This window comes from Aedes aegypti, chromosome 1, assembly GCF_002204515.2.
Source record: "Aedes aegypti strain LVP_AGWG chromosome 1, AaegL5.0 Primary Assembly, whole genome shotgun sequence".
In the NCBI taxonomy this organism is placed as follows: domain Eukaryota; kingdom Metazoa; phylum Arthropoda; class Insecta; order Diptera; family Culicidae; genus Aedes; species Aedes aegypti.
This window is the reverse complement of record NC_035107.1, coordinates 208,334,760-208,358,184: the sequence shown is the minus strand read 5'-3', so window position 1 is coordinate 208,358,184 and position 23,425 is coordinate 208,334,760. Positions and strand designations below refer to the sequence as shown.

Below are 23,425 nucleotides of genomic sequence, written 5' to 3'. Positions count from 1 at the left end.
CTGAAAAGAGGAGCAGTTCAAATAGGCGCAATAATAGTTTTCATTGGCAGGATGGTGAATTAGGAGTCTGTTACATTACCGCGGGGTTGACGTAGAACTACTATGGACACAACTTCGATCAATTGTGCGTCAGACTCTTACAACAATGCGGTAGCTTTTTGCAGATGATAGGATGTTTGATGATCGATGATAGGTGCTGTGATTGTGAGTAGGGTTTTGTTCTACTGTGTCATAAGCGCTATTATTCGTCGTATCAAACTTAAAATGTTCCACTATGGCGGATATTACAACTTACCTGCAACATAGATTCATTTTCCAAGTGTAATTTGGTGAAAGCTGTTATGGTTTGTACACCTGTTTACAAAAAATGCAATAAAACTACTGTATTTCGTTAAATAACTTCAGTTCAATTATCCACTTTGCACTCTTTCGCCGAAATCGCATGGACGAACACGATTTGAGAAAAATGCTTAACGATCGACACCAGCTACACCACTTTATGATACAAGTTTCTTCCCGGCCCTGTGTGACTTACTTCGCCGGGCACTTATTTTCACTATGGAAAACCTTCGTACTTCTTTACTGAAGGATTTTATTCCAATCACACGCCGTAAATGTTCTATAATTCACGAAATTTTCTGAAATTTCCTCACCGACCGCGTAAAATTGAAAATGTAAACAAAGTTCAATCCGTCGTACTGAGAAAAAAAGCTTGTGCGCATCAATGTGTGTGCGATGATCGACGTAAAAATACTATTCTTTTGATTGTGTTGTTTCGCTGCACTGGCATTTGCTCACGCCATAATAGTACGGTCAAAAGGATTTGTGTTCATATGTTTGGGCTGAATTTTAATGACGAACAAATTAGTATATTCCATCATGCTGAAGGAATGGAGGGAGATGTCCGTAGATCAATATATTCTAGTAAATCTTTTTATTATACGGTTGATATGTTGTGTTTTGACCAGTGAATAAATTGTCACCCAACACGCAGCAACAAAGACATTGTCTATTTCTATTCTTGTTACAACAATTTATTTCCGAAACATCAGTTTATCACTACTTGAACAGAATATGACAAAGATCGATCACCACGTACGCAGCGATTTTCTGGGCTTCGCATTGCATTTTTCGAGAACTTTCTCTGTGTTGGTAAACATTGGCACATTATCAAACAGCATGCATAAAACAAATTTGATTTTGTGTTCAAAATAACTGATTAATTGCGAGTTGAAAAGATTGTAACAATATTATGCCCTGTGATTGTCATGACAATTTTGCTTCTGATTGTATCCCAATCCACATAAGTATGGACAAATGGGTTGTGAGCGACTTGCTCTGTTGTTTGTTTTTCGTTTCCTTTGATGACAATTTGATTCACTGGTTTTGACCACTCAGTGTGAGCCGTAAGTTGTGAGACGAATCTGGAAACTGATTGCGATAGAAATGAAAACGATACGACGGATTGAGAATACGGCAAGATGCATTTTCTTTGTATTATTTCCAAAAAAAATCAAGATTTTTATCAAAATCTTGTTGTACAATGCTAAAGCCATTTTGAGAAAGAATTGTTTGGCATCGGTTTGTATCAGCATCATTAACTGCAATACTGGGAAAATTGCAATTCTCACTAATCAATGCTTAATACGATGGATACTAGCACATCACCCTATTTAATTACGTTATATTTTTAAGGGAGATCTGTCATTTGGTATGGAAGCTTTTTCAGTTCAAACTTCTCGCATAACCTGTGATCTCGCCCTAAAAGCCATTGGTAACCGAGTGTGTAGCTTGATGGTACCGAGCAAACTAGTAGATTTAACCTTCCAGTCGTCGCACGGTTTGCCACCTTCAGAACCACCGCGCTTCTGTTGTGAATGAAAAGCGCTGTTGAGTTTTTACATTACAGATAAAAGATTCACAAAAACTACGCAGTTTGTGAAAACCATGATCATTTTGACGAATATTACGTTTTCGATGCCAGAAATTAAGTCACAATTTTCAACATTATGAATCGATTACGTGGTTGTACGTTTTGTTTAATATAAAAGACAAACATTTATGCAATGTTTACCTTTCACCCATCCTATCGCTTTTAATGAACAATGTGTTCCTTCTTTTTTTATCGATTGCACTTTATCAAGACCACCTGATCAAAAAAGTACTTGCCCGGCCTCCTCCATAGGGGTGCGGCACAAGCAACAACCGCGGCAACGATCTTTTATGCATTGTCGATGGTCTTGCGTGGTTTTGGTAATATCTCTTGATTTTGGCTTTGTTTCCTCCCAATCGGGTTTTAATGAATGGATCTCAATTATAGCAACAGATTGAACCAGTCGTAGAAAAAGGTTCGGTTCAAAAACTCCCTTGACGGATTACGCGAATCGGGGTCAGGAATGCCGACTTTTACTCTTATTATGTTACGGCACATGTAATATCACTTTATAAGTCGCTGATATATTAATTAGGTTTCAAATCACGCCACATTTGTATTTCACAAGTTTATCAGAATCTATGAATATTTGGTTACACTGATGGCAACACGACTCAACACATTCAAGTGGTGACAAGACGTCCAATTTGAACTTGGTTGATTTCAGTAGTATACACGGAGAAAACGGAAAACCCATATTGAAGTATTTTTAAACTTATTTTTGAGTTATTTTTCTCTCCTTATTTCATTCGCTCCTTCTATTGTTATCAGAGAGCGAAGAACAAAACAACCTAAAAACCGAACCTTTGTGCGTTACCTCAAATTTGAGTAAGTGGTATAGTACTGGAAGTTGAGTTATTTGATCTGCCGTTTGAGTGAAAAGAACTTAGCCACAATGTATTTTTTCGCATGGCTGCAAATGAAAACAACTTCTACCTCATCAACTCAAAATTAAGTTAACGCACGAACCCCCCGAATTGAGTAGAATGAATTCACTTTTGAGTACTTCATTTTCTCCGTGTAGTTGATGGACGTGCTTGACAGGTCGCTGATGGTGCGTTGATGAGACACTCCAGCGCTGCATGGGAATTCCCTATTTGGTTGGTATTTACGCAAATAAGTTGTGTTGCTTTGGAGGTCAATTTGCTATAATGTAATTAACTTGCCAGCAGATTTGGCCAAATTTGTGTAAAACTTTCAATTTAAGGCGAAGTAGTCCGTCATTGTTACTGTTGATATCCGTATATTGATGTTTTACAATATTCAAGTAATAATAATTTTGTACATAATAGTTGCAGTAAGATGATTTTTACAGCACGAGTCGTAAATTTATCCGATGAGTCTTTCCGGGATGGATAATTACGTCGAGTGCTGCAAAATCGAGTTCTGCAATGAGTTACGTACAACATTTTTTTTTTTGCAATTTATCAAAAGAACACTTGAGGATATCAGAAATTATATCAAGTTACCTTCATAATCATCTCGCATTTTCTGAAAGTTTTTGTGTAATGATTCATTACGCAACTTGAAACATTGTACAATGAAAAAGCGATGCGTAATGAACCGTCACACAACTGAAAACAGTTGCGTAATGACTCTTACGATGCTACATGAATCAGTGCAGGAAAGTAGGCCGTTTCATAACAGATAGGCGTGATGAAAAACAGCCTATTATGATGAGAAATTGCTAAAAGTAGGTGATAGTTTTGCACTGAAATAGCATATAAGCACATCTAGTTATACACACCAAAAAAATCTTAGATTTACACGTAACGTAAGTTTAGCCTCAATCATGCAAAGTCATTATCTCAATGATAAAACTTAGAAACACATCTATTATATACAACATCGTTACCTTCTTCTTCTTCTTTCTGGTGATACGTCCCAACTGGGACAAAGGCTGCTTCTCAGATTAGTGTTCTTATGAGCACTTCCACAGTTATTAACTGAGAGCTTTCTTTGCCGATTGACCATTTTTGCATGTGTATATCGTGTGGCAGGTACGAAGATACTCTATGCTCTGGGAATCGAGAAAATTTCCTTTACGAGAAAAGATCCTCGACCAGCGGGATTCGAACCCACGACCCTCAGCATGGTCATGCTGAATAGGTGCGCGTTTACCACTACGGCTATCTGGCCCCAACATTGTTACCAAAATCCTTAATATTGAACGCGAAATGTCTTCTCTCGAAGAATGATGCATGCAAAACGGCTCGGTTTACATGATTTTTACGCTGAAAATTCAATAATGAATAATGCACATGGAATGACAAGCCGTTAATCCATCCATGTGCATTATTTTTGACAGAATATTCAGCGTAGAATCATGTAAACTGAGCAATCTGGTTTGCAATTTTACTTTCAAGATGCAAGAAAGCATGCAATATTGGCGAATGTTGGATGTAAGATCATGAAATGTTTCAGTTTCACTCAAGATTGCAAGCATTTTCGAATGCAATGAGAAAGTTTACATTAATTATCGTTGAATGTTCAGTTGCAACTCGTTTTACGTGCCATGTAAATTTTAGAATTTTTTGCTGTATACTATAAACATACTTTTCTAGACCAACATGAAATGTTTCGAATCATAAGATACAATTACAAAATGTGCAAGATAATGCTGACTGACATCAATACAAGAAGGTAGATATCAATTAACTGCAACTAACACACAAGACCATCAACATTTGACAATTTTTCTCTGCTGAATATTTATGAACGCCATGTGTGCTGTAATATGTGTCACAAATCTAATTTATGAAAAACGATACGATTTAATGAATGATGTTTCATAAGTAAGTGTTTTGAATTTTTTATATCTACACACTAAGCTCTTACGGCGCATTTCACCGTAATCTCAACAGCTGAACAGTTCGGTGAAATAAAACACCGTTACTTCGTCGGAATTTAACGAATTCCGGGGATTTTTTACGGAATACTGTAAAAATTTACCGTACTACGTTAATTTGTTTTACCGAACTGTTCAGCTGTTGAGATTTCACAGGAATCCGTTAAATAATTTAAGTGTGTACTTGTCTTAATGTACGAAAACCAATGACAAAGGCTCAGGCAGAGGTCTGAATATCTGTCCTCTGAATATACTACCGGTCAAAAGTAAAAATATTACAACTTGCCTGAAAAGTTTAGAATCACTATAACATCTATACGATACTCACAAGTAGGTTATCTTTCGCTTTCGCCAGCTTTCGGATCCGATGACGTACCGTCGATGTCGCATTGATTGTTCATGTGGCATCTGGTCTACTACACCGCAGCGTGGGGAGGACATCAGCTGAATAAACACAAAAAACTTATGAATATCATCGACAAAAATCTTAGGGACAAAATGTAGAAAGACAAAACGTCGAAATACAAAACGTCGAATCCCAAAACGTTGAGAGGGACAAAACGTCGGAAGGACAAAACGTTGAAAGGACAATATTTCGGGAAAAAATGTCAAATTTACTGTTTCGGAAAAGAACCATTCGTCCAAGATATTTTCGTACCCTTCGAATTCTTTCATTTCTTAATTTTGTCAATTCAACGTTTTGTCCTTTCGACGTCCTTTCTTTTCATCGTTTTGAAGTTCGACCGATGGAAACCTTGTTACTTTGTTACAAACATTTGCAAAAACAAATCGAAATAGGTCGGTTTTCATCAAAAATTAAGAAATCTTCAAAAATTTAAATACAATATTACCCATGCTTATTCGACACAAATCGACACGAAATATTCGACAAAAATCATTTTTTATTTTTATTGATAAAATCGGAAATGTTGCTTTCAGATTTCGGAAAAAATGTATATCTAGTATAGTTATTTGTTTATTACACTCGACATTCTGTCTCACAGCGGAGTAATTTGATCCTGGTTAAAATTAATTTAATTTTTCTGTAAAACCTTTTGGGAATGTCGTGCTTTGCAAAAACGTAGATAGCGCTTGTGGTCACCATATAAATTTGACTAAATTCTTTGCAATAATATTTAGATGCTTCTGTGATGTTTTAAGAATGTTCCCGGTACAGTGGTTTCGGATGGCGGCGCGAATAATCTTGAATTTTGATACCTGTTAGAATGATTGAATTTGATGGTAAAATAAAATTATGTAAACCAATCAACGATGTACTTTTAAAAGTATGCTTTCGGCAAAATCGACAAGCAGACGTTTTGTTGGGCTGCAAAACGGTGAGTCGACAACTAGGAAGGAGCGTTCAACACAGCTCTGGTCCTCACAAGTTCCTACCTCACGCTTCCACGGGTCAAACGATGACAAAGACCGCCAGCTAAGAGTTGCGTACTTAGCTGGTAGTGCCGCCTGGGCACTGTTGTCCTTCTGACATCAGCTAGATTGAGGAGGTACGTCTCGAGCGTCTGTTCACCAGGAGGTGCGGCTCAAACAGCGTCTGTCCTGGTATCCAGCGGCTGAGTAAGAAATGCAGAATCGCGCACAGCTAAATCCAAGGTGGTAGCCCCATCAGCGCGATCGTCCTAGTGTTAGTTGGGACGTTTAACAGAGCTGGCACGATGGCGCTCCGGCATGACAGGAGTGTTGGCGTAGGCCCAATTAGCCACCCGTAAAAAAACCTTATTGCGAATAACATAGGAGATAATACGACCCGGAACAATCGGCAAAGACCCACGCGACGAAATAAGGATTACGATTGGAAAAATTTGGAATATGGAACTGCAAGTCACTTGGTTTCGCAGGTTGCGACAGGATAATCTATGACGAACTACATCCCCGTAACTTCGATATCGTAGCGCTGCAGGAACTTTGTTGGACTGGACAGAAGGTGTGGAAAAGCGGGCATCGAGCGGCTACCTTCTATCAAAGCTGTGGCACCACAAATGAGCTAGGAACTGGCTTCATAGTGTTGGGCAAGATGCTACAACGCGTTATCGGGTGGCAGCCGACCAACGCAAGGATGTGCAAGATGAGGATAAAAGGCCGTTTCTTCAACTACAGCATCATCAACGTACACTGCCCACACGAAGGGAGACCCGATGACGAGAAGGAGACGTTTTACGCGCAGCTGGAGCAGATTTATGACGGATGCTCTCCGCGTGACGTGAAACTCGTTGTTGGCGACATAAACGCACAGGTAGGACGAGAGGAGATGTACAGACCGGTGATCGGGCGGAACAGTCTGCACACCGTATCTAACGACAACGGCCAACGATGCGTCAACTTTGCAGCCGCTCGTGGTATGGTAGTCCGAAGCACCTTCTTCCCCCGCAAAGATATCACCCAATAACCTAACCGAGAACCAAATCGACGGAAAATTCTTCTCCAATGTTCGCACATACCGCAGTGCGAATAAAGATTCGGATCACTAGTAGCTGTATGTATGCGGTCAAAACTTTCGACGGTGAACAACTCGCGTCGAAGCCAAATGCCGCGGCTTAACATCGAGCGGCTACGGGACTCAGAAGTAGCCCAAGAATACGCGCAGCAGTTGGAAGTGGCCCTACCAACGGAAGAGCAGCTTGGCGCCGCCACTCTTGAAGATGGCTGGAGGCACATAAGTTCCGCTATAGGTAGCACCGCAACTGCAGCACTAGGTCCAGCGGCCCCGAATCAGAGAAACGACTGGTACGACGGCGAATGCGAGCAGTTGAAGAATGAGAAGAATGCAGCATGGGCGAGAATGCTTCAACACCACACGAGAGCGAACGAGGCACGGTATGAACAGGCGCGGAACAGACAAAACTCGATCTTCCGAAGAAAAAAGCGCCATCAAAAAGAACGAGATCGCGATGCGATGGAAGAGCTGTTCCGCGCTAAAGACACACGGAAGTTCTACGAGAAGCTTAACCGTTCGCGCAAAGGCTTTGTGCCACAAGCCGACATGTGCAGAGACTGTGACGGAAATCTTCTCACGAACGAACACATCCGTCGAAAGGTGGCGGCAGAACTACGACGAGCATCTTGATGGTGATGTGGTCAGTAGGGGAGGTGGCACGGAAATAACTTTGGGAGCACGCGCGGACGACGAAAGACTTCCACCTCAAGATCTCCAAGAGGTAGAAACGGAGATTAGACGGTTGAAAAACAACAAAGCCGCTGGAGTGGACCAACTTCCGAGCGAGTTGCTAAAATACGGTGGTGATGCACTGGCAAGAGCGCTGCACTGGGTTATTTCCAAGATTTGGGAGGAGGAAGTATTGCCAGAGGAGTGGATGGAAGGTGTCGTGTGTCCCATCTACAAAAAGGGCGACAAGTTGGATTGCGCCAATAGGGTCCTAAAGCCATGTCCCAATTTTAGTGCCAAACGCTTAAGTTTAGGCCAAAAACACATGTTTACTCAATTTTTTAATGTTTTTCATTTGTTTTAGTACAAAAAAAAATTGTTTTATGTTTTTTATAGATTTTGTCACACCCCTTGGTTTAAACTCAAATTTTGGGTGTATTTAGTTTTCCGTGTCCCTTCCGAAATGTCAGATAGGAACAACCCCAGTGTTAAAACTAAAACCCCTGTGGTATTTTTGTCGACTAAGCGAACGTCAAACATGATCTCAAGTGTCAATGTTCATTTATGGATTCAATTTTTAAATTAAAGTTTTAATATGATATATCCGTTATTTGAGCAGGAAAAATTGCTAAAGTAGTTGCAGTAACATGCTCTTTCGTGTTATCAAATGAAAACAAGATTTCATTAAACATTTTAGGACCCTATTATCGTGCGATCACAATTTTGAGCGCCGCCTACAAGGTACTCTCCCAAATTCTATGCCGCCGTCTATCACCAATTGCCAGAGAATTGGTTGGACAATATCAGGCAGGATTTATGGGCGAACGAGCAACAACGGACGCATCCGCCAGGTGTTGCAGAAATGCCGCGAATACAATGTACCCACACATCATTTATTCATCGATTTTAAATCGGCCTATGATACAATCGATCGAGAACAGCTATGGCAGAATTGCGGTGGGAGCTAGGGACTTGTTCCCTAGCGCCAATGAAAAACCACCAATTGGCTTGACCGGGCCCTGGTTCCGGTTTACCGGTTTCCAGTCAGCCCAAGGGGATGTTGTCTAGGGCGTGGCGGGGGTTCAATGCAGGGCTCTGTTGAACTCCTACAAAAACCCACAGGTCCGCAATCACACCTCCGTACAAGCGACCCGTACCGCTTTCAAAGTACTCTAGCCCATCACCAGGAGCGCCACCCGGCGCATTAGGATCCAGGCCAGCGAGATCCTGATTATGGAAGACTGGCAGCATAAGAACATGGACACGACTATGGACCACGCATAGGAACTACGCTACAGAGCTGACAGTCGTACTATTCTACACCCTTAGTAAGGATGGATGACACCTCCCTGAAACGGCGAGTGGGTTAATGGTACGGTTGCCCCCGTCCCGTTAAAACTTTGGCAGGCCTCCAAGTACGTTCCAAACCCGCCACCTTAACTGGTGGAAGTAGGCTCAGTTGAACCTTTCCTGACTTGCGCCGATCTGGCTCTGAACTTGGCACCCCATAAGGGGCCCGGTCAACCCTAGCATGGCGTCACTGCTGGCAAACATCACCATGGGATCACGAAGGTGACTACTTACGACGGGCGAGGATAGCGGCTTAGAGGGGGGACCCACTAAAATGGAGAATTTCCAAAACAATGCCGAAACAATGGAGTTTAATGCAGCAGGAGTCGAGAACGCAAGCGCGTTCCAGAAAAGCGGTAAGGTGCCACGATCGCCGGTGCACACCACGGAGAATATACCGACGGCTAGAAGTAGCTCGAAGCAATGTGAAATACAGGGACCACAAGGAGGATTAGGGATTCAGAGTCCAGTGTTCACACCGAAATCGAGCAATAACACTCAAGGAGGCCAACTACCTGAAAACTTGAGGTTGACCGAGGTGAAGAATAAGGTCGATGAACTCATCCAGTTCGTTAAGGACCGGCACAATGTGCATACTGTGATCAAGAGCAAGCTGACGAGCATCAAATCCGCTGTCAACGCTGCCATAAAGGAGCAGGAAGCGCTGATCATGAGGGCAGAGTTTGCCGAAAAAACACTGAAGAAGGTTACGGAGCAAGCAGCGGCTGACAAGCTTAGGACCCCAAAGGTACGTAGTGACAAGCCTACGAAGAAGCGAGATAGAGAGTCACCAGGAGAAGAGGAAGACCCAAAAAAGCAGCGCAACGATCAAGGAAAAAATGTGCCGAAAAAAGACGGGAATGGTGAAGGATGGCAAACCGTCGTAAACGCCAAAGATAAAAAAAGGAAACAGAATGAGAAGGTGGAGAAGAAAAAGGACGGGAAGAAAAAAGCGAAGCGACGTCCGCAGTGGTCGAAAGAGGATGCCATACTTGTTAAGGCAAACGACCAAACAACGTACGCAGATATCCTCCGAAAAGTTAAGGACGATCCGAACTTGAAAGACCTCGGAGAAAACGTGGTTAGGACGCGGCGCACCCAGAAAGGGGAAATGCTATTTGAGTTGAAGAGTGACCCAGTGATCAAGAGCTCGGCCTATCAGGAGCTAGTCGCGAAATCTTTGGCGAACGAGGCGGCCGTTAGAGCACTTACTCAGGAAGCAGTTGTTGAGTGCAGATACCTGGACGAGATTACAACTGTGGACGAAGTGAGCGAGGAGCTGCGTAAGCAATGCAGCCTTGGTGAGGAGGCCATGGCAATCCGTCTGAGGAAGTCGTATGACGGCACACTGTCAGCGACAATTCGGCTACCAGTTGACACGGCGAACAAACTGGTGGAGAAAGGCAAGATAAGAATTGGCTGGTCGATATGCCCACTGAGACTCGTTACGCGAGCAGATAGGCCACCGATGCGTTGCTTCAAGTGCATGGACTTCGGACACCCGGCGGCGAGCTGTAAAGGCCCAGACAGAACCGAACTGTGCAGGAAATGTGGAGATAGAGGTCACTTTGGGAAAGACTGCAAAAATCGACCAAGGTGCTTGCTCTGCTCATCGGAGGAAGGAAACACCCATTCGACGGGTAGCTTCAATTGCCGCGCGTACCAAAAGGCGATCGCAGTCCAACAGTAACGGAGGTAACGCAGATCAACCTGAATCACTGCGACACCGCACAGCAACTGTTTTGGCAGTCGACAACAGAAACTAAGTGCGACGTTGCGATAATAGCTGAACCGTATCGAGTACCACTCAATAACGCCAATTGGGTGGCGGATAGTACAGGCGCAGCGGCGATACAAGTGACGGGTAGGTTTACTATCCAGGAAGTGGTTGCCAGCTCAAACGCGGGGTTCGTAATCGCCAAAATCAACGGAATCTACTTTTGCAGCTGCTACGCGCCTCCAAGATGGACGCTCGAAGAATTTGGTCATATGTTGGAGGAGTTGACCGACGAGCTAGTTGGTCGAAAACCAGTGCTGATTGGAGGTGACTTCAATGCATGGGCCGTGGAGTGGGGTAGCAGGGTAACCAATGCCAGAGGTTACAACCTACTGGAGGCTCTAGCAAACCAAGACGTAGTATTGTGCAACGAAGGCACTGTTAGCACATTTCGGAAAGACGGACGGGAGTCGATCATTGACCTAACATTTTGTAGCCCATCACTGGCGGGCAACATGAACTGGAGGGTAAGCGAAGAGTACACCCATAGCGATCACCTGGCGATACGCTACAGTATTGGCCGGCGGAACACTGCGGCAGTGCAGAGAAACACAATTGGCGACCGGCAGTGGAAGACTAAGGCTTTCGACAAAGATCTCTTTGTTGAGGCACTTCGCACCGATAGCGATGCCCTGAACTTGGATGCGGTAGGGCTGACAACAGCGATGGCAAGGGCATGTGATACAACGATGCCACGGAAACGGGAGCCCCGCAACGATCGACGTCCCGCGTACTGGTGGAACGAGACACTCAACGAACTCCGAGCTGCTTGCCTTAAAGCCAGGAGGCGTTACCAGAGAGCAACGAACGTAGAAATCAAAGAGGAGCGAAAGGTCGTTTTCCAAGCAGCCAGAGCTGCTTTCAAACGCGAGATAACACTGAGCAAGTCTGAGTGCTACAAGCAGCTGTGCCGAGAAGCTGACGCCAACCCCTGGGGGGACGCTTATCGAGTGGTCATGGCAAAAGTCAAGGGTCCATCAATTCCGGTTGAAACGTGTGCTGAAAAGCTGAGGGTTATTGTCGAGGGTCTCTTCCCAACGCATGATCCGACACCGTGGCCACCCACGCCGTATGTCGACGAAGAAGAAGCAATCACTGAAGATCGTCAGGTTTCCAATAACGAGCTTGTAGCAGCGGCGAAAGCATTGAAGGTGAAAAAGGCCCCCGGACCGGATGGAATACCGAATGTGGCATTAAAAGCGGCGATCCTAGCGTACCCGGATATGTTCCGGAAAGTGATGCAGAAATGCCTGGACGAAGGTCTTTTCCCAGATATATGGAAGATCCAGAAGCTGGTGCTGCTACCGAAGCCAGGAAAACCACCCGGTGATCCTTCATCATACAGGCCTATATGCTTGCTGGATACACTGGGCAAACTCTTGGAACGGGTCATCCTAAACAGGGTGGCTAAATGTACGGAGAGCGCGAACGGACTATCAGAAAGGCAGTTTGGATTCCGGAAGGGAAAATAGACGGTAGACGCAATTCGGACGGTCCTGGAGAGGGCCGAGAAGGCATCGAAGCAAAAGCGAAGAGGAAATCGTTACTGCGCCGTAGTTACGATAGACGTTAAAAACGCGTTCAATAGTGCCAGTTGGGAGGCCATCGCCACAGCGCTGCATAGAATGCGGGTTCCTGACTATCTGTGCCGAATTCTACAGAGTTACTTCGAGAATCGGGTGTTGGTGTATGCAACCGACGCCGGCCGAAAGAAGTTAAGAGTAACGGCGGGAGTTCCGCAAGGGTCCATACTGGGTTCGACGCTGTGGAATGGGATGTACGACGGGGTCCTATCATTGGAGTTACCCATGGGCGTCGAGATCGTCGGCTTCGCTGATGACGTCGTCCTAACTGTAATAGGCGAAACGCTGGAAGAAGTGGAAGTGCTAACCACGGAGGCAATGGGTACGGTTGAGAACTGGATGAATGCAGTCAAGCTGAAAATAGCCCACCACAAAACGGAGGTGCTACTAGTCAGCAATCGCAAAGCGGTCCAACACGCTGAGATTACCGTCGGGGGACATGTCATAGCGTCACAGCGGTCACTCAGACACCTGGGCGTGATGATAGACGATCGGCTAAATTTCAACAGCCACGTCGACTATGCATGTGAGAAGGCGGCAAGGGCGACCAACGCACTCACAAGGATCATGCCGAACGCTCATGGTCCGAGAAGCAGTAGGAGGCGTCTTCTGGCTAGCGTATTATCGTCGATACTGCGATACGGAGTTCCGGCCTGGGGTGTAGCACTGCAAACCAAGCGCAATCGGGACAAGCTCAACAGCACGTTCCGAATCATGGCTATGAGAGTAGCGAGCGCTTACAGAACAATATCGACGGAGGCGGTATTTGTGATCACCGGGATGACTCCGATTTGCATCACCCTGGGAGAAGACATCGAGTGTTATCAGCGGAGAGGCAATAGACAGGTGAGGAAATTGGCGAGGATCGGCTCGCTGGGCAAGTGGCAGCAAGAATGGGATGCCTCTGAGAAAGGTAGATGGACCCACAGACTCATCCCGAATGTGTCGACCTGGGTAAACAGGAAGCATGGCGAAGTAAACTTCCACCTGACACAGTTCCTGTCAGGTCACGGTTGCTTCAAGCAGTATTTACATCGGTTCGGCCACGCGCCGTCACCGTTCTGTCCTGTGTGTAGTGAAAGAGAGGAAACGCCGGAACATGTTGTTTTCGACTGCCCGAGGTTCAACATGGAACGAAGCGCGGCGGTGGCTGCTTTTGGAGAGGACTTCAATGCAGACAGAATTGTAAGCAAAATGATAGGCGATGCTAACCTTTGGAATCTGGTGGAAAAAATGGTGGTGGAGATAACATCTATCTTGCAGAGAAACTGGCGGGAAGAGCAGCGAAGAGAGAGGCAGAGAGCAGTGCCTGGCATCGGGTCGTCGGGGCGCTAATGAACCGGAAGTCAATCCCCAACCGGAATCGTTTGACCGACCTCGGCACTCGAGTCAGCCTGACGAAGATCTCCCCTGCGATAGCCGCCGGTAGTCGGGGCACCATCAGTGCGGACGTCTCCCCAACCGGTACTGGTGACAACCTCCGACGCCGGGGGAAGTCAGGAGGAGAAGGAAGCGAGAAGGGATGAACGATGAAAGGAGACAGAAGAGCGGAAGAAGGTGGAACGGCAGTCTGCTCAACATGCAAGAGCAAACCACTGGCAGACTGCGCAGAGTGCAAGAGCACAGAGTGGGAAAACGTTAAGAACGTAAGAGAAGTGCAGATGCACAGCCCCCCCCCGACGAAGTCGCATCTAGTGGAATCCGGGGGGATCCAGGCTACCGCCGAAAGTGAGGACTAGGTTTTAGTGGATAGGCACGCAAGTGAATCCCACACAGTGCCAATAATTAACAGGCCAGGTTTTCGAAACTTTTTGATACCTCACTATAATAAAAAAAAAAAGCTATGGCAGATTATGCACGAATACGGTTTCCCGGACAAACTGATAAGATTGATCAAGGCGACGATGGAGTGAGTGATGTGCTGTATCAGGGAACACTCGAGTCCCTTCGAATCTCGCAGAGGGTTACGGCAAGGTGATGGCCTTTCGTGTTCACTGTTTAACATTGCGTTAGAGGGTGTGATAAGAAGAGCAGGGATAGACTTGAGTGGCACGATTTTCAGAAAGTCCGTTCAGTTACTTGGTTTCGCCGACGACATTGATATCGTTGCACGCAACTTTGAGACGATGGCGGACACGTACATCCGACTAAGGGCTGAAGCTAGGCGAATCGGACTGAACATCAATGTGTCAAAGACGAAGTACATGATAGCGAGGGGCTCAAGAGAAGACGCGGCCCCCACTTCGAGTTCATATTGACGGTGATGAAATCGAGGTTGTCGAAGAATTCGTGTACTTGGGCTCACTGGTGACAGCCAACAACGACCAGCAGAGAAATCCAGAGACGCATCGTAGCTGGAAATCGTGCCTACTTTGGACTCCGCAGAACGCTCCGATCGAGCAATGTTCGCCATCGCACGAAGTTAACCATCTACAAGACGCTGATTAGACGGGTACTCCTCTATGGGCACGAAACATGGACCCTACGTGCAGAGGATCAACGCGCCCTTGGTGTTTTCGAACGGAAGGTGGGAGAACCAATCATCGTCCACCTTGCAAAAATTGGGAGGGTGCAGTGGGCCGGCCATGTCACCAGAATGTCGGTTAGCAACCCGGTGAAAATGATTCTTGAAAACAATCCGACTGGCACAAGACGACGTGGTGCGCAGCGAGCAAGATGGGTCGATCAAGTTGAGGACGATCTGCGTACCCTTCGCAGAATGCGTGGCTGGCGACGGGCAGCCATGGGCCGAGTCGAATGGAGACGTCTCCTACGTACAGCAGAGGCCACCCAGGCCTTGGCCTGACTGGTAAGGTAAGTAAGACGTTTATGGTTGTCGGAACTATCCGAAATTCAATAACACAGTGGAGTTAATGGATCTGATAAATGGGTAAAATTATCAAAAACATTCAATAAATTATTTTAAGAATATTGTTTCAGAAATTAAAATTTTACGGTTAAAATTGACGATAGGAAGAGAATCCAAAATATAAGAGTTCTATAAGAAGTATTTATTTTACAATGTCAAAAATTAGACAATTTTCGTAACGTGACACCATAATAATGTGACTATTTAAAAAAAATACATTTTGAAAGAACCAATAATTCGTTTGAAAAAATTAAACCCACACATAACAATGTCATCTAATACCCTTCTAGTTAATGGATAAGACAATCATATTACACTTGATATACTATGATACAGGGCTTTTATAAAAATGTTGTTAGATGTCTCAATTTTTCACCAATAAATTATATGAACTTTATATAACTTTTCAGGTATATTTTTTAATGTATTTTCAATCAAATTTATGTTTTTTATACAATCTAACATATTGTCTTTCATGTTCTGCATAGCTTTGGAAATATATCAGAGTTTGAATTTTTGATATCTTGGCGTAGATGCGCGTGGAATGTGTCATTCTCTTACAAATCATACTTACGCGAATAGTCCTTGGATCAAGAACCCCCGTTTCCGGCAGCGCTCCGTATCGCTGAATGCTCTTAATCGCCATAACCACTGCTTCCTCACTATACAGAGCTTCGGCCTGGCTGGGACCCTTTTCCAAGTAGCCGTACCGCCGCATAAAGTCAAACTGCTCGTAGGACCGTCATAAACGAAAACCGAACAAAGCTCAACTTTAATTCAAACTACAGTCAAACAATCGCAAATCAGCCTTAAGTGGAGCTTATTTCTGAAAATCTTTCGTAATTGAAATTTACAAATTAGAAAATGATCATCAGCCAAAAAAAAAAGTGTGAAAAATTGAGAATTTTTGGTGCTTAAGAGGTGGAACAATAAGCGTAAGTGCATATTCGAAATTTTTGAGAAATCCTAATATTTTTTTATGTTTTTGTTGTTGTTTCGATTTTGATGGAATCCTCACGATGAAGTGGCTTTGATACTCCTCAATTTTTAGAGCACAACTTGACATTGATGAGGCCTTATCTGAATTGATCGATTTCTCTTCATTGTTATTCTCTTTGGTTTATTGCAGAAAACTGATTTACTTTTCGGAACATAGTTTTGTAGGATGAAGAACCACTACATCTTGCTTCATGAACAAGACATATTACGATTTTTTTTAATTTGGGGAAGTTATTAGCGAAAGAGAGGATCGATGGAGAAAAATTGTTCGTGTCAGATAAGCCCTTATGAAGGAATAATGTTGAAATTTGAAGAACCAGATATCCGTTTAAGCTGATTGGTCCGTAAGGTTTATTCGATTGGTCACTCGTTTGTGATGACCAATCGTTCAAATTCTCACCGTTAACGGTTGTCTGATTCTTCCGATTTGCGCTTTTGAAAATTAGTAGCTTGGCTTTGGGTGGTTCATCTTAAGCTTAAGGGCGAAAAATCATCTCAAAATTGCGATATATCCACTCCACCACTCCATGGCTGATTAGGATCATTTTTGAAGATTATTCAAGTGTAAGTGCATCTGACCTTTAATACAGCGATCTACTTCCTACTATAGATTAGGTTTAGAAACAGCTGCAGAAGTAAAATATCTTCAAAACAGGTTAAAACTCATTTTAGCGCAGGAGCCACTTTAGGATTCTAGGAACGATCTATTTCAAAGTTGAAAATCTCACAAGTAAAGTTAAAGTTTATTCCTAATACATAGAATGGGAAAAGTTGTCATTAAAGAGGGTTAGTATTCTTACTGTCAGCATGTTAACAACTAGATAGTCTTTGCAATAATTTCTACAGAATCAATAGCATGCTTTCACTTATGCAAAAGATGACGATTCAAAATGCTATGTTGATATTTTTTGGAATCAAAGAAAACAACGCAGATCAGTGGCGCGGGAAGTGGGTAGGACAGGTAGGACATGTACTACGCACAAAAATGCCTGGGTAGGACAGTCAAAGGATTGTCCTACCCACGATTCTACACAAAAAATCAAGATCAGCACAAGAGCACAACTATTCCGTATTGATTTTCGTGCCACCTCTTTTTTATTGAAACATTCATGTTTTGATAAATATTTTACTATGCACATAAAAATTACCACACCTTGTTTGAAAATGTTGTGAAAAATATGAAATTAGTGTAGTCCCATATTGAAAAATTGAAGGCATAACAGTCTCTAACTCTCTACAAGTTCTTGACTTATTCTATAGAAATTTATGGAAGTAGTTAGTAGTAAATTCATGAAAAATGATTTGATTAAATTCCTAAACATATTTAGAGCAGATTATGACGATTTTTTGAAATTTTGTTTTGAGTATTGTTAAAAAAATTCCTGCGTAATATATGACTCGATGAAACATTTTCCAAACATCTCTAGTTTCTCCTGAATACTTTTGCGATTAGACGAGTTATTTCTGTGCAAAGAAAAAAAAACTATACAAATTCACAGAATATTTGCTGTTTATCCATGTTAGAAATAGATGAGGACATTAGAACAACCTCATTAATTGTTAAATAAAAGCAGTTTGGTCTGTTTTTGTCAAATTTGTTTAATAAAATTGATTTAAAAGGGATTTAAATATTTTTTAATATGAAGGATAACGAAAATTGATCCAATGAATCCTAAAGACAGGACTGGTAGTAGGATTCTTAATAGAGACTTGGTCTCTATTTTAATGCAAGTTCCAATTTTTAGTGGAAGGTTTCTAAAGTATATATTGTAACCAAAATGGTCTCTAAAGTCTCTTATTTACTTATCCTGCTTGCATTGTATTGTACAGGCTCCGAAGAAACCTTTAGAGACTATTACTGGTTCAACAAGCTCTTGAAGTATTTCGTCTCAAATTCCCAGAGGAAAAACTTCATGAATTATCACAGTGATTTAATTTAGAACACTTTCAGGGTCTCCCACAGGGATTTCTATAGAAATTTTTCTAGAGTTTTCTCTACCAATTCTACCAGAAATTCTTCAAGCGATTTGTCAAAAGGACGCTTAGAAGAATTTCTTCAGAATTTGCTTTAGGGAATCTTTGAGCACTCTTAAGCTACTACCTCCAGTAACTTCCTCAGGTATTACTTTGATTGTTTTTCCAAAACTATTATAGAACTTCCTCCAGATATTTTTTCGCTAATCCTTCTACCGAATTCTCTAGGAGATCGTTCAAAGATTTCTACAGAATTTCTTCCGAGGAAAAGGGTTTTTTAAAGAAACACTACAAGAATCCCTCTGTCTGTTCATGTGGATTCCTTCAAAATTTCATCTACGTTTCCACCCAGAAATCTGTAATTCCTTGAGGAGTTTGAACTTTTTTTTCAGCATTTATCTAAGGTAGTACTCCTACAGTTTTAGCAAACATTCCTTCAATACGAAACATTCTCATGCAATCTTCAAAATTATTTATGTTTTCACACCAGTTTATACTACAGAAATTTTTCCAATTATTCCTTCGATCATTCCTACACAAAGACATTCTGTCTATTGGTTTTCGAGAAATTTCTTTAGAAAATCCTGCGGAATACTATCCCGAGATTCGATTGATTTTTTTTAGATTATCTAGGAAGTTATTTCTAGGGAGTTATTTCATGATCCTTGCTCATTAATGGTGACTTTGAAACTTACCCAAGTTTTATCAGAGATTGGCATTTTCCTGGTGACAATCCTAGAAGAATTCGTGACAAAAATCGTACAAGACTTACTTGAGAAAAACTCAAAGAATTACTGGAAGAATTTCTGTAGAAATCTAAGAAGGAATATCTGGAACAATTGCTGAATGTATCTTAAGGGAAATCCCTACTTGCAGTCTTATATAAATTTTAAGAGACAACATTAAAGGAAATTGGTAGAAATTTCTGGAGAAGTTATTGATTGAAGTTTAGAAGATGTTTTGACTAGGAATCTTGTAGGATGTCCCACAAAAATCTATGGATGAATCACTAGCTAAAATGTTGCAGCAGTTGGGACTTCCTTGAAAAATTTATCAAATAATTTTTGGAGGAATGATTTCTGAAGCCTTTCAACAACACTCTTCAGATGAGATCTGAAATAATCGTTGGAAAAAATCCATTTCTGTGGTTCTCATTGGGAAAATCAGGAATGAATTCTTGTGGGATCTTGAACAAATTCTTTGTACAGTAACAGTAGAATTTCATCAACTCAACTCAAAATCGGCCAAAATGTCACTTACACCCTTTTGCGTTTGAGCTCCTCAAACATAAAAACTTTGAATTTACAGTCCAGAGTTGAAATTATTCTTAGCTTCATTGTGCACAAAATATTTGCTAACGTTTGTCCTACCCATGGATTTGAACGTGGACGCGCCTCTGATGCAGATTAACGGTGTAGATTCATGGTCGGACTCATATAGGACGCCATGGCCCAATAAATGGGGTAAAATGGCTCGACTCATTGAGTCATTCCAAGTTGTGGCATTAAAGTGACATTTTTGACCAGAGTATCGTTTTGACCTTGGTTTTGAGAGTAGACAATCGTCGCCGTCAAATGGAAAAAGTCGACGAGAAAACTAGAAAAATAATCGTCATCGTCACTCAACCGCGTTGCAGCCCAAGTAACACAGCTAGTTATATATGAGTTATTATTTCATGTTTTGTACATAATCTGATCAATTTTTCGAGAATTATATACTATATATACGGCCCATGTATAGCTATAACAGCTTCAACAATGGCGGCTTATATACATCCAATAGTTTCAACAGCTATTTATAATAGCATCTAATGGATGGTTTATAAACTTATTCCCAACAAAACAAAAAAATAAAATATTCAAATGATCTAAAGTTCTAATATAGTTTTTTTTTCAGCTTTCAATGCATTCTTCTTCTTTCTGGCGTTACGTCCCCACAGGGACAGAGCCTGCTTCTCAGCTTAGTGTTCTTATGAGCACTTCCACAGTTATTAACTGAGAGCTTACTATGCCAATGACCATTTTTGCATGCGTATTTCGTGTGGCAGGTACGAAGATACTCTATGCCCTGGGAAGTCGAGAAAATTTCCAACCCGAAAAGATCCTCGACCGGTGGGATTCGAACCCACGACCCTCAGCTTGGTCTTGCTGAATAGCTGCGCGTTTACCGCTACGGCTATCTGGGCCCCCAATGCAATGCATATAAAACACATATAAACTGCGAAATATTTCATTTGTTGGTATTGAGTTATTTAGGGCGAAGTACGCCGTCATTGACATATGTACGCGTCGTTGATGACTGTTGTCAATTCATCTCACGATTTGGAAGTAAAGAAAATCATTTATTTTTGCATTGAATTAATTAAAAATGTATCAGTATACTTTCCACATGTGAGCGCGCATAGTGATACCTTTTCGAACCAATATTCATCATGTGGACTAAATTTTATTAGTTTGAAATTTCGAGCTGCAGTGTCATCATGGCTGCCAAAACAAATGACAGGCTACTTAGTCTTAAAACCACAAATAACATCTTTACGACACAAACTGATTAGCTAATAATACAGGTCAATGTTTTAGGTTGGAATAGAGCTATTTGCAAGCGATATGACTTGCAAAAACGTGTTTGTTACAAATACATATGTCCAGCGTCATGCAAACCTAGTAGAGATGGTCGGGTTTCACTTCTTTCAAACCCGAACCCGACCCGTACCCGGCTTATTTTATTTTTCCAAACCCGGACCCGACCCGAACCCGAGGCAATAATTGAAAAGCAAACTCGGACCCGACCCGAACTCGAAAAAATTTCGCTGTTCAAACCCGAACCCGACCCGAAACCCGAAAAAGTCTTCTAAGAGAAACCCGAATAAAGCCCGAGCTCGAAAAGATAATAAATTCATTGTTTCCGATGCATAGAAACGCTTTCAGGTAAGGCGGCGTCCATTTATTACGTAACGCTAAAATTGGAAATTTTTGACCCCCTCCCCCCCCCCTCCGTAACGCTTTTTGTATGAAAAATTTTAAATTTTTGTATGAGCCGTAACGCTTGAGCCTACTCCCCCCCTCCCCCTTGAGCGTTACGTAATTTGTGGATGCCGCCTAACAACTCTGTTCACAATTCTCATCGAACCCGACCCAAACCCGACTTTTTTCAAGCCCGAACCCGACCCGTACCCGATAATTTTGTAGCCTTCAAACCCGACCTGAGCCCGAAAAATTTTAAATTTTCAAACCCGAACCCGTTGGGTTCGGGTTCGGGTCGGGTTTCGGGTTTGAAAACCCGAAAATTCTCATTTTTACACAGGATGTTACTTCGGGATCGATGATCATTTTCCATTTTGTAAATTTTGACAACTTAAGGTTTTCGAAAATAAACCTCACCCTAATGGCAGGTTGCCCGAACGTCTTACGCACCATCTCTTTCGTGGGAACCTGCTGGTGGACGTTGGAGGTCTGAAACGATTCCCACCCGGCTGGAGCTCCCTGAAGCGGAATGACGGCAAGGCCACACGCCACAACTAGCGTCCGAATAAAGCCGACGGAAGATGAACCCACGTTGTGTCGTCGCCTTTTTGGGGCCATTTGTACAAATTCATTCACCACCGGAGTCACAGAGATTATCATCGGGCGGGCGGCGCACGCAACTTGCGGACTTTCGATTGTGTTTTACGTTCGTTACGCGACGCGCACTGGACGAAGAAGACGAACTGCGCAAGAATATGTTTCCCACAAGAACCGCATAATCAGACTGACTGATGGAATAATTATTCCCGCCCGTCGATTGAATGCTAATCTGTATACAGTTGGTGTGCAATGGTGACCCGAGAAGAAATATAATGGGTACAGCTGGTTGGTGTGCGATTTGTTATTAATGGGACGCTGTCATAATATTTTTGAGTCCAAGAAGTCAACCGTCAACTGAGGCTTTTTGTGAAAAATATATCATCGAGATTACCATCAATTTTATTTTCAGTCAGGTATAAATTTCATCGGTCCTGCCACAGACAACCAGACTAATTTTGAATCAACCGTGCTTTAAACGGCAATTTCGAAATTTTTGAAATTTCAATTTTCACACGAAGAAGCGTGTTTCTTATCATTTGACGTTTTAAACAAGCGCACAATGTATGGAATGTATGAAGATGCGGGACAAACATCAAAACTGGAAGGATTTCAAGGAACTTCAAGAGAGTGGCTGATTATTCTGAATTGATATATTTAACAAACGTTTTCGGTCGGCATATTTTTCTGACGAATGGAAAAATTCCAATGTTGAACCTCCTTAGCCGAGTGGTTAAAGTCCGGGCTACAAAGTAAAGCCATGCTGAAGGTGTCTGGGTTCGATTCTCGGTCATTCCAGGATTTTTCCGGAATGGAAATTTCGTTGACTTCCCTGGGCATAAAGTATCATCGTACCTGCCACACAATATACGAATGCGAAAATGGCAACTTTGGCATAGAAAGCTCTCAGTTAATAACTGTGGAAGTGCTCATAAGAACACTAAGCTGAGAAGCAGGCTCTGTCCCAGTGCGGACGTAATGCCAAGAGGAAAAAGAAGAACCCTTGGATCTGGGGATATCATCCTTCATCGGCTTCGATGCAAACGAGAAGTTCGTCACACCAATAGTAGCGGTAGTAACTTTCCTCATATAGTCGCTGAACGTTTTCAAATCGACCATCGGTAAGTTCGCTTGATACAGTGCCCAGTTGAACTTGATGTTGACCGGCAGCTTATCCACAAGCTCCTGTTGCAGGATAGGATTCGACATTCCCACTGCTTGCAAGTGACCACACAAATTTTTGACGGCTAGTATAAACTAGCAATGCGCGATTTTGAATCGATGTTCTGATCATCGATTTTTTGTTCCGATTAATCGATTTTTTGAATCGATGTTAGGATCACTCAAAATCGAATGAATCGATTTTCTTCATTCGGTTTTTGTTGGGATTCAAAAGAATGAAATTGAT

At 42.6% G+C, this 23,425-nt stretch overlaps 1 protein-coding gene across 1 annotated transcript in view; it reads right to left on the bottom strand.

Moving 5' to 3' along the window:
• LOC5580306 (matrix metalloproteinase-2) overlaps positions 1-22,215 on the bottom strand; it is a 29,488-nt gene extending 7,273 nt beyond the window's left edge. Inside the window, exons 1-3 of the mRNA XM_021857383.1 lie at positions 21,871-22,215; positions 16,059-16,211; positions 5,110-5,225 (exon numbers count right to left, since the gene is read on the bottom strand). Coding sequence (XP_021713075.1) covers positions 5,110-5,225; positions 16,059-16,211; positions 21,871-22,080 — 479 coding nt within the window. The 5' untranslated portion in view covers positions 22,081-22,215. The remainder of the gene's footprint in view (positions 1-5,109; positions 5,226-16,058; positions 16,212-21,870) is intronic.
• Between the last annotated feature and the right edge of the window lie 1,210 nt (positions 22,216-23,425).